The 16,402-nt window shown below is 40.8% G+C and overlaps 1 protein-coding gene across 3 annotated transcripts in view; it reads right to left on the reverse strand.

Annotated features, from left to right (window-relative positions):
- FRMD4A (FERM domain containing 4A) overlaps positions 1-14,424 on the reverse strand; it is a 604,393-nt gene extending 589,969 nt beyond the window's left edge. Inside the window, exons 1-2 of one of the 3 annotated variants that reach the window (XM_082739512.1) lie at positions 14,141-14,424; positions 13,584-13,695 (exon numbers count right to left, since the gene is read on the reverse strand). In XM_082739512.1, the coding sequence (XP_082595638.1) occupies positions 13,584-13,685 (102 nt within the window). In that variant the 5' untranslated portion in view covers positions 13,686-13,695; positions 14,141-14,424. Of the gene's footprint in view, positions 1-13,583; positions 13,696-14,140 lie in introns of those variants that run through there. The other 2 variants (XM_082739513.1, XM_082739510.1) reach the window with 2 other exon arrangements.
- Between the last annotated feature and the right edge of the window lie 1,978 nt (positions 14,425-16,402).

The raw sequence follows: 16,402 nt of genomic DNA on the forward strand, positions 1-16,402 counted from the left end.
CTCATTATGTTGTTCCTTTTCCCAGAAAGATACTCTCTCCCTTTCCTCCCCCACCAAAAATAAATGTACCCTAAACTGAGAATATATCCAAAGGAAATGAAAACAGGATCTCTAAGAGATACATATATATTCTCATATTTATTGCAGCATTACTCACAATATCCAAGACATTGGCTAACTACAACAACCGAAGACATCGACTAACCAAGACGATCTAACTGCCCATTTATGGGGGAATGAATAAACCAGATCTCTCTCTCTTTCTTTCTCTCTCTCTCTCACACACACACTCACACACACACACAATGGAGTATTACTCAACCACAAGAAAGAACGAAATCCTGCCACTTGTGATAAAACGGGTGGATATTGGGGACATATTCCTAAGTGAAAAAGTCAGAGAAAGACAAATACTGTATGATATCATTTATATGTGGAATCTTAAAAAATGAAACTTACAAAAAGTAGAATGGCAGTTACTAGGGATCAACAGTGCGGTAAATGGGGAAATATTGGTCAAAGGTACAAACCTGCAGTTAGAAGATGAACAGGTTCTGGGGATCTAATCTAATCTAATCTAATTTGGGTGACTAGAGTTAACGACACTGTATTATATACTTGAAAGTTACTGTGAGAGTAAATTTTAGATTTCTTTGCACAAAAAAAGAAATGGTAAATATGTGCCTGATGGAGGTGTTAGCTAATGTTAAGGTGGTAATCATACTGCAATATGTCAGTGTAACAAATCAATATGCTGTACACCTTCAACTTACCCATAGTATATGTCAATCACATCAGTACAGGTGGAAATCTGCACCTTTCTACTGGCTTAATGTCCTTATCCTCCACAGACCCTGTCATACCTAGATCTCTAGGTCTCCCTCCCCTATCCCTCCCAGACCACTCCTCTGAATTCCTTTCTACACCCTGTTGGTACCATGCCCTTTAATGGGGGAGCCCATTTTCTCTCACAAGGTCAGTGTTTCCTTTAGGTACATTTCTTTTGTGATATGTAAGCTCTGGAGCAAGACCCATGTGTCTTAAGATGGTTCTGTGTTAAGCGGCCAGAAGTAATTAAGCAATATTTTAATTTACCGATTGTATTTAATACAGTGCAAGGTGCTGGGATGCAATAAACTCCCACAGGTCCTATGGCTTCTACCTTGATTGCAATGTCCTGCCCGCAACTTTCCACCACTATCTCTTTCTTGCCAGTCACCCTTCAGTTTCTTCAGAGAAGGCTCCCTTGATCACCCACTTTAAAGCTGTCACTCAAGCACTGTCTCCCCATCATCACTTAGAATTTGCTCTAGAACAATTACCACTCCCTGATATTTCTGTGTGTTTTTAGTGTACTTACTTTTTTTTTTTTTTTAATTTCTCCCCAGGTAAGTAAAAGGACATCAAAAACCTTGTCTGTCCTGTTCACTTTATTATACCCTTCATGTTAAAATAGTGTCCAGAAGATAGTAGGTGTTCAATAAATATTTGCTGAATGAATGGACAAGAAATACTCTATATTGTTGATGTGCTCACATTCTATTAAGGAAAACAGGTACAAAAGTCAAATGTCATATAGTAGTGTTAGCAATAAGTGAAATGATAGAAAATATAAATATAAATGATTCCCTCCTTCCTCAGGAAGAAGTGAGGAAGTGGAAAGAGCATTTTCAAAAGTACATAGGCTTGAACCAACATGGTGTTTCTGTGGGGCAGGGGCCAGCTTGGTCTTTCTCGGGAGCAGGAACAGACCAACACTACGAAGGCACCAATTCTCAGGAGTGGTGGGAGATACAGCAGGGCATGGAGTTAGATAGGGAGGCAGAGGTTGGAGGTGAAGTGACTAATATGTATGTTAAAAAGCTTGATCACTTTGTAGTGTATACAGATATAAAGTTATAATTTTATACATCTGAAACCCTATATACTACAATATACCAATTTTACCTCAATTAAAAAATAAAAAGCTTGGGGCACCTGGGTGGCACAGTGGGTTAAAGCCTCTGCCTTCGTCTCAGGTCATAATCTCGGGGCTTAGGTCATAATCTCGGGGTCCTGGGATCAAGCCCTGAATCAGGCTCTCTGCTCAGCAGGGAGCCTGCTTCCCTCTCACTCTCTGCCTGCCTCCCTGCTTACTTGTGATCTCTCTGTCAAATAAATAAATAAAATCTTTTTAATAAATAAATAAATAAATAAATAAATAGCTTGAGGTTTATCCCATGTATAATCAAGTATAATCAGGATTTTAGACCTTCATTTTAGAAGAAAATAATAGATCTAATTAGTAGCAAAATCAGAATTTCATTTTATAAATATCACTCTGGAAAATATACAGAGGATGGACATAGGGAAAAGAGAACAGAAGCAGAGATCCAGGTGGAAGAGATTGTAAACTTGATCTAGACAGGTAGAGGGGCATGGGCAGGAGGGGCCAGATTACAGAGAAAAGAGGGAGCAGAGACAACAGAACCTGGAGATAATTGGACAAGGTGGATGAGGAAGAAGGAGGAGTCAATGGTGAATTCTCAGATGACAGGCAAAAAGGTATTACCACCAATGAAAGACATGCAGACCAAGAAGAAGGTCACAATTTCTCTATGGGGTGAATTGAGTTTGAGGCATCTATGGGACATACAGGAAGATAAACCCGATAAGCATTTGGATTGCTAGTCATGAGAAACCTGGGGGCAAGGCCTGAGCCAAAGACATGATTAGGGAGTCATGAGTGTACAGATGAGAGTTAAAACCATGGGCATACATGACATTGCTTGGGGAGTGGAACTCGATCTACTGCTCAGGAAATGGCTTCTCCAGGTCTGTATTGAGAGACTAGCATTTCAATGTCCAGGATTATAAAAAGCACTCATTAGTAGGAAACATGGGTGGCAGGCCAATGTTACCTTGACATTGGAATTTAGTCTTCTTATACTGTATATATACCATGGTTTTAGTCAAGCATGTTTCCAGGACCTTTGATTATGACCAGGCTAAATACCATATGTTCCATTTGACTTCCTACTTTGGCATAGAATTCAATGAGATACTGTTACCTGCACTAGTAACATATGCTCTCTAAATGACTATTAAACTTTGCAAAGCAGCCAGACAATTAATTTTTAGCAGAGATGCACTAATAGCCAACCAATCATGTATAGCAGCCTGAATGGCATGCATTTTGCATTTGCCAGAGAGAACATATTGTAGCCCATATTTCAGTCATCTCCCCTCAGAGGTTAAGAAAATTTTGTTAGTTAGTCAAGACAGGAATGCAAATTTAAATTTGCTCATGATCAGAACAATTCACCTGATCCTAGGAGCATCTGTTTTTCTAAAACAACTGACGGATTGTTCAAAGTGGTCACTAACTGTTCAGACACCGGGATGCAGAGAGGTTTGGGCAACTTCTCCTTTTAGATTGACTGTGGCTCATTCAGGAATCCAATGAGGTGAGTTTGGGTGGATGGTAGTTTCATATCATGTTAACATAACATGAACAATTGCTAATACTGACTGCATATTTACTTTGATCCAGGAACAGTGCTAAGTACTTTACCCGCATATCTCATTGAATTATCCCAAATCTTACATGGTAGCTATTATTATGCCACTTCACAAATGGTGAGACATTTTCAGACCACAATGCTCTAAAGCTAGAACTCAACCACAAAAGGAAGTTTGGAAAGAACCCAAATACATGGAGACTAAACAGCATCCTTCTAAAGAATGAATGGGTCAACCGGGAAATTAAAGAAGAATTGAAAAAAAATCATGGAAACAAATGATAATGAAAATACAACGGTTCAAAATCTGTGGGACACAACAAAGGCAGTCCTGAGAGGAAAATATATAGCGGTACAAGCCTTTCTCAAGAAACAAGAAAGGTCTCAGGTACACAACCTAACCCTACACCTAAAGGAGCTGGAGAAAGAACAAGAAAGAAACCCTAAGCCCAGCAGGAGAAGAGAAATCATAAAGATCAGAGCAGAAATCAATGAAATAGAGACCAAAAAAACAATAGAACAAATCAGTGAAACTAGGAGCTGGTTCTTTGAAAGAATTAATAAAATTGATAAACCCCTGGCCCGACTTATCAAAAAGAAAAGAGAAAGGACCCAAATAAATAAAATCATGAATGAAAGAGGAGAGATCACAACTAACACCAAAGAAATACAAACTATTATAAGAACATACTATGAGCAACTCTACGCCAATAAATTTGACAATCTGGAAGAAATGGATGCATTCCTAGAAACATATAAACTACCACAACTGAACCAGGAAGAAATAGAAAGCCTGAACAGACCCATAACCAGTAAGGAGATTGAAACAGTCATTAAAAATCTCCAAACAAACAAAAGCCCAGGGCCAGACGGCTTCCCGGGGGAATTCTACCAAACATTTAAAGAAGAACTAATTCCTATTCTCCTGAAACTGTTCCAAAAAATAGAAATGGAAGGAAAACTTCCAAACTCATTTTATGAGGCCAGCATCACCTTGATCCCAAAACCAGACAAGGATCCCACCAAAAAAGAGAGCTATAGACCAATATCCTTGATGAACACAGATGCGAAAATACTCAACAAAATACTAGCCAATAGGATTCAACAGTACATTAAAAGGATTATTCACCACGACCAAGTGGGATTTATTCCACGGCTGCAAGGTTGGTTCAACATCCACAAATCAGTCAATGTGATACAACACATCAATAAAAGAAAGAACAAGAACCATATGATACTCTAAATAGATGCTGAAAAAGCATTTGACAAAGTACAGCATCCCTTCCTGATCAAAACTCTTCAAAGTGTAGGGATAGAGGGCACATACCTCAATATCATCAAAGCCATCTATGAAAAACCCACCGCAAATATCATTCTCAATGGAGAAAAACTGAAAGCTTTTCCGCTAAGGTCAGGAACACGGCAGGGATGTCCATTATCACCACTGCTATTCAACATAGTACTAGAGGTCCTAGCCTCAGCAATCAGACAACAAAAGGAAATTAAAGGCATCCAAATCGGCAAAGAAGAAGTCAAATTATCACTCTTCGCAGATGATATGATACTATATGTGGAAAACCCAAAAGACTCCACTCCAAAACTGCTAGAACTTATACAGGAATTCAGTAAAGTGTCAGGATATAAAATCAATGCACAGAAATCAGTTGCATTTCTCTACACCAACAGCAAGACAGAAGAAAGATAAATTAAGGAGTCAATCCCATTTACAATTGCATCCAAAACCATAAGATACCTAGGAATAAACCTAACCAAAGAGACACAGAATCTATACTCAGAAAACTATAAAGTACTCATGAAAGAAATTGAGGAAGACACAAAGAAATGGAAAAATGTTCCATGCTCCTGGATTGGAAGAATAAATATTGTGAAAATGTCTATGCTACCTAAAGCAATCTACACATTTAATGCAATTCCTATCAAAGTACCATCCATCTTTTTCAAAGAAATGGAACAAATAATGCTAAAATTTATATGGAACCAGAAAAGACCTCGAATAGCCAAAGGGATATTGAAAAAGAAAGCCAACGTTGGTGGCATCACAATTCCGGACTTCAAGCTCTATTACAAAGCTGTCATCATCAAGACAGCATGGTACTGGCACAAAAACAGACACATAGATCAATGGAACAGAATAGAGAGCCCAGAAATAGACCTTCAACTCTATGATCAACTAATCTTTGACAAAGCAGGAAAGAATGTCCAGTGGAAAAAAGACAGCCTCTTCAATAAATGGTGCTGGGAAAATTGGACAGCCACATGCAGAAAAATGAAATTGGACCATTTCCTTACACCACACACAAAAATAGACTCAAAATGGATGAAGGACCTCAATGTGCGAAAGGAATCCATCAAAATCCTTGAGGAGAACACAGGCAGCAACCTCTTCGACCTCTGCCGCAGCAACATCTTCCTAGGAACAACGCCAAAGGCAAGGGAAGCAAGGGCAAAAATGAACTATTGGGATTTCATCAAGATCAAAAGCTTTTGCACAGCAAAGGAAACAGTGAACAAAATCAAAAGACAACTGACAGAATGGGAGAAGATATTTGCAAACGACATATCAGATAAAGGACTAGTGTCCAGAATCTATAAAGAACTTAGCAAACTCAACACCCAGAGAACAAATAATCCAATCAAGAAATGGGCAGAGGACATGAACAGACATTTCTGCAAAGAAGACATCCAGATGGCCAACAGACACATGAAAAAGTGCTCCATATCACTCGGCATCAGGGAAATACAAATCAAAACCACAATGAGATATCACCTCACACCAGTCAGAATGGCTAAAATCAACAAGTCAGGAAATGATAGATGCTGGCGAGGATGCGGAGAAAGAGGAACCCTCCTACACTGTTGGTGGGAATGCAAGCTGGTGCAGCCACTCTGGAAAACAGCATGGAGGTTCCTCAAAATGTTGAAAATAGAACTGCCCTATGACCCAGCAATTGCACTACTGGGTATTTACCCTAAAGATACAAACGTAGTGATCCAAAGGGGCACGTGCACCCGAATGTTTATAGCAGCAATGTCCACAATAGCCAAACTATGGGAAGAACCTAGATGTCCATCAACAGATGAATGGATCAAGAAGATGTGGTATATATACACAATGGAATACTATGCAGCCATCAAAAGAAATGAAATCTTGCCATTTGCGACAACATGGATGGAACTAGAGTGTATCATGCTTAGCGAAATAAGTCAAGCAGAGAAAGACAACTATCATATGATCTCCCTGATATGAGGAAGTGGTGATGCAACATGGGGGCTTAAGTGGGTAGGAGAAGAATAAATGAAACAAGATGGGATTGGGAGGGAGACAAACCATAAGTGACTCTTAATCTCACAAAACAAACTGAGGGTTGCTGGGGGGAGGGGGTTTGGGAGAAGGGGGTGGGATTATGGACACTGGGGAGGGTATGTGCTTTGGTGAGTGCTGTGAAGTGTGTAAACCTGGTGATTCACAGACCTGTACCCCTGGGGATAAAAATATATGTTTATAAAAAATAAAAAATTAATAAAATAAAAAAATATATAGTCAGTAAAAAATTATTTAAGAGAGGGAGTATGACTCATTGATTTTAAATTTCACCCTCTAAGACAGATAAATTTGTACATTGCACACTAACTACAAATATTATAAATATCAGGATTTCAGACATATTCATTAGGAAATTTCACTTTAGAAGATAAAAAATTCAGTTTAAGAAGGATTTTACCGGGTGCCTGGGTGGCTCAGTGGGTTAAGCCGCTGCCTTCAGCTCAGGTCATGATCTCAGAGTCCTGGGATCGAGTCCCGCATCGGGCTCTCTGCTCAGCAGAGAGCCTTCTTCCCTCTCTCTCTCTCTGCCTGCCTCTCCATCTACTTGTGATTTCTCTCTGTCAAATAAATAAATAAAATCTTTAAAAAAAAAAAAGGATTTTACCCACTGACTTAGATATAACAGTTACATAAACATTTTCCAGGGATGTTTTGACAATCAACCAACTTTAAATAAACAATAAAAGTAAATGATACTAAGAACCCATCCTACTATAGACCTGAACATCCTGGACCCCTGTCTGGATCCCACTCTGTTCACAGTGCTTTAGATGGCTATGCTCCGTATTAACACATAATTATTATCCTTTGAATTTCCATAAAGGTGGTCAATATTACATTTTCATATGTATGAGCTAACCATTATGGAAACCATTACAATTAGCCAAGTCATCTTGGGCAAGCCATTTACTATTTCTGGATCTCAGCTTGATGTTATAATAGAAAGATATAGTATCTGTCCTGACAGCATGCACAAAAGCACTTTGAAAAATATAAGGATTATTATCATTAATTCAAGAGCAAGATTCCCCAAGACAGACTTTAACTTTATCCTAGGCTTTTTGCCTTTTGTAATCTGGAGAAAAATCCATGGTTTTAGTAGAAACTCCAAATAGATACCTGTCACAGGTCAAATTTAGAGGAAAATGAGATTGTAGTTATACAACTAGGACCTTGGTCACACCCTTAGCCTGCTTTTCTGCCCATATAAGACTTTGTCACCTCTAGGAACTCTGTCCAAACCAGTCTACTTTCTAACTCCCAACAAAGTCTGGACGTCATCCTAATTCGTTCACTCATCTCACCTCAGATTCATTCTCATCTACCCTTTAACGTGTTACTAAGCTTGAACCAGTTTCCCCACTCTGATAGGGAGTGCACCCCAGGGCTTATTTGGTTACAGATTATGCACTGTCTCATTGCAGTTCTCATGTGATTCTCTGAAGTTGTCCTATAAATTCCTTGTTGTTATAATTTCCATGTCTCTACCTTGTCTTTCCAATTAGTTTTTTTGTTTGTTTGTTTGTTTTTTTTCAAGATTTTTATTTATTTATTTGACAGACAGAGATCACAAGTAGGCAGAGAGGCAGGCAGAGAGAGAGAGGAGGAAGCAGGCTCCCTGCTAAGCAGAGAGCCCGATGCGGGCCTCGATCCCAGGACCCCAAGACCATGACCTGAGCCGAAGGCAGAGGCTTTAACCCACTGAGCCACCCAGGCACCCTCCAATTAGTTTTAAGTTCGCTAAAGCTAGTGACTACCTTGTATTCTTCCTGCACAGAGTACATACTCAGCAATTATTTGTTGGTTGATTAATAAAGAAAATTTCCAAGTGAGGAAAATATCTGAGGAAAGAAGAATCAATAATAAAATGAAATGAGGGGCACCTGGGTGGCTCAGTGGGTTAAGCCTCTGCCTTCGGCTCAGGTCATGATCTCAGGGTCCTGGGATCGAGTCCCACATTGGGCTCTCTGCTCAGCGGGGAGCCTGCTTCCCTCTCTCTCTCTCTGCCTGCATCTCTGTCTACTTGTGATCTCTCTCTCTCAAATAAATAAATAAAATATTTTTAAAAAATGAAATGAAATGAAACTAGAGAGATAAAGTTTTACAAGAACAGATTATCAACTGGAATCTATTCAAAACAGACCAGAGACCTAGTCTATTCTTAGTGTACTCAAAGGAATCCCAGAAATCGGAAATCAAATTTTTAGAAATGGAAAGAATCTTCAAGATAATTTAATTCACATCCTTCATTCGCTGAGAATAATCACTCACTAATTTCTCTGACTTATCAATGGAAATTTTTACATATTTAATTTTGCTATTATAAAACTTGACTCTTGGCAATTTTCTTAGAAACAGAGTCCAAGAGAATTCAACCTTGAGAACACAGGAAGTCTCATAGATAGAAAAAGATTTCTTTTTCTTAGAATCAAACCAGATGTCTTGAGCCAAATATATGGTATCAACTTTTAATTTAAATTATAACATGGAAAAGAATAAAGATAAATAAGAAAACATCACTACTCACCTAGTGCAGAGTGGCTCAGAAGTAAGACCCCCCGAGGGGCTAAATGCAAAGTGTTAGAAGATCCTGGTGGTCAAGTTCTTGAGCTTTGACATGGTATCAAAGAAAGCCCTGGGTTGAGTATCAGAAACCCTGATTTTGAGACTTTGCCCCATCAATTTCAGTTATGTGACCACTGACAGTTTTTCAGATTCTGATTATCAAAAATTTCTGTCTTAACACCAGGATTGTTGAAGGGATTAAGTGAGATAATATATGTCAAGATAATTTATAGAAAAGCATAGTTTGCATTATTGCCTGGCTAGCTAAGTTACATTAAAAATATTTTAATCTAGCTGTCTGAGCTTTCAGAATCTAAAAGCCAAACATCCTAATACCACCTCTGTAGCCTCTTGGTTATACATCTCTAAGCTATCATTAGAGAAATGATCAACAAGTCCCTGGCTCTAGCACATTCCAACCCTTAAAGAGTTCCCTAAACTCATGTGATTTCAGCAAAAGACACATAGCCAAGAGCTTCCTGCTCTATAATTAGTCACATCAGGCTGGAAGCTCCCCACAATGTGGTGAACACAACACTGTCTTTTCTTGCTTCCCAAGATTTCTGCAAAGATAGAGGAGGCAGGCTTTTCAATGGCCTGTTAGGTGGTCTTTACCACCAGCACCTGACCTCGCTCTGAATCCACCCTTCCTTGGTTGTTTGAGGACCTCCATCTTGCATGGACACTCCTCTTCCTCCCACCCTGACTCTTTATTGGAAGAATCAGTGAAATCCACCCACCTCAGACGGTCAGCACCTGCTTACAACCCAGGCCCCCTTCCAGATACCCCACAGTCTGCACCAGCTTAGAAAGTTACCTTATGTACTTTCCAAAAGTCACCTGCTCTTGTCCAACAGAATAAATCAGGCTCCCATGGGATAGGACTCCAGACAGCAGAGTGTGAACAAACCCAGATGATCACCTCTTCCAGCAAATAATATCAAACACTTTTTCTGGCATAAAAGCCATACAGATGGGAACAATTCCACCATCTTTTAAAAAATTAATTATTTTTTATTAATATATAATGTATTATTTGCCCCAGGGATACAGGTCTGTTAATCGTCAGGCTTACAAATTTCACAGCACTCACCATAGCACATACCCTCCCCAATGTCCATAACCCAACCACCCTCTCCATACTCCACTCCCCCCATCAACCCTCAGTATGATTTGTGAGATTAAGAGTCCCTTATGGTTTGTCTCCCTCCCAATCCCTTCTTGTTTCATTTTTTCCTTTTCTACCTCCCAAACCTCCCAACCTGCCTCTCAAATTCTTCATATCAGGGAGATCATATGATAACTATCTTTCTCTGATTGACTTATTTTGCTCAGCATAATACCCTCTAGTTCCATTCATGCTGTTGCAAATGGCAAGATTTCATTTCTTTTGATGGCTGCATAGTATTCCATTGTATACATATCTTAAAAGCAACACTGTCATGGGGTACAAATAAGACATAACGCTGAATAAAGCATTAGAGTTGCCTCTGTTCTAGACATATTCCTGGAGGTCTTATATTATGTTTAACAGAGCTTAAAGGGACTCTACAGATGAGCATGTCCCGCCCCCCCAGTAAGCAAGGGCCACAACTAAAGCTCAGTGAAAGGATCACCTAGCTCACTCAGGATCACCCAGTGAGCGGCAAAGCTGGAAACAGAGCACAGGGATCTCCAATTACAGATCTGTTGCCACCTGCAAAACCAAATTAATCTGTTCTGCCCTGAATCATTTATAGTTTACACTGAATATAATGTCTGGTTGCCTCCTTATTCAAAACCAAGAGGTGTGGTCAGTTGCTCTCCCCGAGTTCCCTACAGCCCAATGACTCCACAGCATAAAACTGTGGAATGCAATCAAGCCACCTGATAGTCCCCTCTTCCCTAACTGGGTATTTATGAGCTCTCACTCTGACACTTATTCTATGCTACTTTCTTCAGTCAGCAGGTACACCATCAATACTGAGACTGACTGGCCGATTGATTAGCTAATAAATAATAATGTTTACGCTTCCTTACTGAACTCACAGCCAAAGCAACTCTGCTAAATGGCTTCTTTTCCTCCTTTCTTCCCTGTTGACTTACTTATACATTTTGAGACTCGTCATGTGATAGGTTGAGAAGCAATTATTTTGAGATTCACTCTTAAAAATGAAAAAGGCAACAAACGTGAAAAACAACACATGGGAAAATTCACCCGAACCAGTCACAGCCCTGAAAACATGCACTGACTACGGTTATACATGGTGCTCCAAGGTTGTCTAATCTAATGGTCCATCATGGTATCGAGAGCTATTTCCCTGGCTTCTGAGAGAGACATACACGCAAACCTTTAAACTGGGCAGGAGGTAAGCACGAGGAATAGATCCAAGGGCAGAGGCTGCTAATACACAGAAAATAAAGTCTGCTGCAAACACCTCCAGGGCAGCACCCAAAATATTTGAGAGTACCAGGAAAAAGAAAGCCTGAGTGTGTGTGTGGCAGAAGCAGCTGGACCAGGATGCTGAGCTGCATTCTGTTTGGGTACTGAGGATTTATCCTTAGTGCTCCTAGTAAAACAAACACATACCTGATTGCTCAGAAGCATGGGGAAGAAATCAGAACAGTAACTTGGAGGCAAAGAGGCCCGGCTCTCCCTAAAGCTAATTTTTATGAACACATTTCTTCTCTATATTAACATAACACAAGACTTATTTCTATTAAACAATATTAGATAATATTCATACCTTAATAGGGGCATATGTGCCTATATATATATATATATATATATATTTTTTTTTTTTTTTTTTTTTTTTTTTGCAAATGACTCAGACTCCCAGTTTTCTGGAATCTCTTGGTCCTCATAGATACTGCCACTGCATGCCTGCCACAGTCAGAAATGTTAAGATGTTTACCATCCACATACATGACCACAGGTACACAATGGAAAATAAAGAATCATTAGACAATACAATTATGAGGAAAGGAGAGGAGTCAAGAATAATTTCTCCAGAAAACAACTTCAATTCTTTTGAATACTTATCTCCCAGTAGAATTGGAAGTCAGCAGAAGCCCATGAGATCTCAGTCATTTTAAATGGCTCTGTGGCCTAAATGACATTTGGGATAACCAAAAACCCTGATATTTACCCCTCTTAATCTGACTTAGCTCATCACTCCGGAGGCATGTTCCCCACTGGTTCCTCTTCCAAGTGCTCTTAATAAATGCATCAGGCCTCATAAAGCTGCATTTCCCCTTCTCAGTCAGAAAACATGGATCAATATACACAGCAGAAGCACTTATGCTTTGTTCGTAAAATCTCCTGTGCAACTGTTAGCGCATTCACACACCAAGCCTGATGCGGGCTATTTCCGTCAACATTACCCTGGCCTATGGGCTATCCAGCGAGGAGAGGGGGAGCAATACGACAGTAAAAGCAAACTCTGAACCTAGATCCTAGCAAAAAATCAGTCAGAGTAAAGCAAGGTGATGCCAGTGTCCCTGTTTGCTTAGATATGCTGAGTGGGGGCCTTCTTAACATGACGGAAATCAGAGAAGCTTAAAGTAGGTCAGTGGTCCACACACTGGCAAGTGCCTGGACAAGGCCTCTGCCAGTGTCTTCCCAGCAATCACAACTGGGAGGTGAGCTCTGCAGTACAAGTGTTAAAAAAAGGCCACAACCTCCTCAGTTGCTTCTACGGGGAAGTCTGAGTAGACACATGGGCACCTAGAAAGACGATCTTATTCCACGATCTTATTCCAATGCTCCGTGGGCAAAAAAATTCCACAGTTGCTACGAGAGGTTCAAAAACAAACAAACAAACACCATCACCTCAATTTCAATGTAAAAGGCAGTGGGACAGGATGCTGAGAAGCCAGGGGGAGGCGTTGGTGGGAATCTATTTCCAGGGGCTCATAGCACCTGTTTGCAAGCATATCTCTCAAAACAGCATTAAGCAACAAGTTTCTAAAATGGCAAATCTAATGCTTCTTTTCTCTGAGAGTGCTTTGTCATGGCTGATACTCTTACCCAAGGAATCATTTCAAACAAGCCTGCAGGATAAAGCAGAAGGATTTTCCGCATGTCTGCAGCTACTGCAGCAGCTCACTGTGCGGGCAGGCAGGCAAGCAGGCAGGCTGGCGAGGCTGGAGCTGGGCGCTGCCTGGGCCCCACCTCCTCCCGGAGCACTCACCATCAGCAGGCTGAGAGCAGAGTCGGGCACCAGCTGCACGGCCATGGTCTCCGATTCCCATGCACAGTCAGTTCGCCTGGGCCCTGGATGACTGCGAGGCATCCACAAATACCTACAGCAAACAAGCCAGAAATCCAGACTCAGGGTGCAAAAGACTCAAGATGAAGACAGGCCACGTTTCACACGGTGGGGGGTGGTGGAGGGGGTGGTCAGGCGGATGTTGGGAAGAAGGGGTGGGAACAGTGCTTAGGGATGAAAAAAAAAAAAGAATGAAAATAGGAAACTGCAGGTTATTTAAAGGTGAGCCCTCCCTAGCTTCACTAAGCTGCATGAGCACAGAAATCACATCTAACACAAATATAAAAGCTGGGAACACAGAATTTTTAACTGATACCTTAGCCTAGGCAGCAACTCTTCTTTTTAACTGACAATTAAAATAAAACATTCCCTATTGCAGATAAATCAACCAACCCGAACATCACCACTACCACCCCCACCCCCCACCCCTCATCTCTCAGCAATTCTGCTGCATAAACATGCTGAATGTCACAACCTACCGCTTGCAATCTGGTCAGTGTCTTCTTTTCCTGCAGAAAGGTGTGTCCCTTTTGCAAAATCAAGTATCTGGGAGTGAGAGAGCCGAGCCTGACCAAAAGCATGAGGCAGTCACTGGAGATCAGCAAATGCCCTCATCATAACTGAGTAATAAGTCAGTTATGAAATGACCCCTTCTACCATCCTTAAATCTACTTTTCCTCTCCAAGTGGACTGGCCAGCTTAGTTCCCCATGGGGCTAACATACTTACAAGGAACATGTAATTACACTGCCTGTTCTGTGAGCGTTCTGATCTCCCAGCCTGTACCACATGTACGCAGCAGACAGGCACCCTCTACCTCTCTCCCTCCCTTCCTCCCGCCCTTCCTCCCTCCCTTCCTTTCCCTCCCATCTCTCCACCAGGCTGCCTGTTAGGAATTTTGAAGGAGCCTCTCTAGCTCAGGGAGGTGCACAAGGCTAATTTGTAGCAAGAGACACTGCTTAAGACAAAAAGGCAAATTAGCCTTGAAAATCATATCATGCAGCATTTTCCTTGGAAGATGTCAATGGCAAAAAAAAAAAGAGAGGGAGGCTTGCCCAGTCTTGTTATATAATGAGTGGCTGAAAAGCCTTCTCAGAGTCAAAGATTTAAGAAAATTAAACACTTTTTTTTTTTTTTTTTTGATGAGCACCACTCAGCTTCTCTCTTCTTAGGGAGCACAATTATTCAACTACATGTGGCAATTACTAATACTTCTCGTAATAGTTTTCATGTTCTCTTCAGATTTCTTCCTTCACTCACCTGCTGTATTGACTCTAAAAATTCCTTGAAATTAACTGGATAGTGTGAAATGTAAGAACACCAATCACCACTCTAAGTAAGAAACTCAGGGAGGAAATTAATCACCTTTACATGTTCCCACAGACAAGTATAGCTGTTGTCCTTCTATCATTCATATTTTAAAAGCATTTATCTGAATATCACAAAGTAAATGCTCAAAAACAGTCACTGAATGAGTGAAAAGATTCCCTTCTCATTGTTTATCCTGTGGCCCAATGAAGTTGAACCTTTATTCCAGGTTGTCTGATTGGATTCTAATGCTTTTGACCTCAGGAACCTCTGAGAATCTCCTGCTATCAGGTGCTTGGAGATTGACAGCATGACCTCAGTCATGTGAATGTGTCCTTGAACTGAGCTCTCAGAATATTCGAGACTTGCTGGTGAGTTTCTCAAAAGAATTTTTATTATTATAGTAATCTACTATTTGACTACAATAATTTAAAGAACATATCTACAGTGTTATCTTAACCTTGCAGATAGCTTTCTAAATGTATCCAACAGATAAATGCTGAGTGCCTACTGTGTGCAGTGCTCTTTGATAAGCTTTGTAGAAGATGCAAAACTAAATCATATCCCTGCCCTCAAGGAGCTTTTTATCTGACAGATGCTGTGATGCCCAACAATCATATATGATACAAGACAATATGTGATAAATACTAGAAAGTGACTTAAAAACAGTTTGGGCTGCACAGAGTGAAGAAATTTTACTTTTGCCTTCAAGAATATGTTGATTTTTGGGCTGAAACTTGAGGAATAAGCAGAATGTATTTTTTTATGACTTGTGTTTTGTAATTCTAAATGGACTATGAGCTTGTAAAACACAGAAAGCACAAGAAGTTAATATCATGCTACTGCAGCTGGGGGGCAGTGGGGGGGGGACAGAGAGGGTGTGCCCACAGAGGGCCCACCAGGAGCAGCTCCAGGTGTGCCGGGGTGCAGGACACGCTCAGGTAGGACAGGCAGGCCTGAGAGATGTTATGTCAACCACTGGTACGAGGCCCCAGCACACCTGCCTTTCTTTACACTTTGCTGAACCTTTGCCCAGATTCTTTACAGAGAAGAGCCTGCAGCAGATCTCACGTGTGAAGACATTACTGGGAGATGCCCTCTTAGGGCGGCAGGAGTGAAGGAGCTGGGAAGGAGGGACAGGGAAGGGATGAGAGCAGCTACAAGGTGGTATCTATGAGCTGCTCACAGTAGAGCTGCTCAGTCATGAGAATAGGTTTCTAGACAGGCATGGAACATCATTCCTTGGAACAGTCCATCAGGGAGACAGAGGGAATTGCTAGTCTGTTCCTGCCTATCAACTGAATCTTGCTGGTCACATTGACCCCAGAAGGCATGAACTCCCCTGCACTTCAGAGCCATGTTATACCAGATCCTGGCATAACACACCAGAGCAGAAACAGCAGAAAGGCATGACATCTGAAGCCAGGAATGGAG

The sequence above is a fragment of the Mustela nivalis genome (assembly GCF_964662115.1).
Source record: "Mustela nivalis genome assembly, chromosome: 7".
Classification (NCBI taxonomy): Eukaryota; Metazoa; Chordata; class Mammalia; order Carnivora; family Mustelidae; genus Mustela; species Mustela nivalis.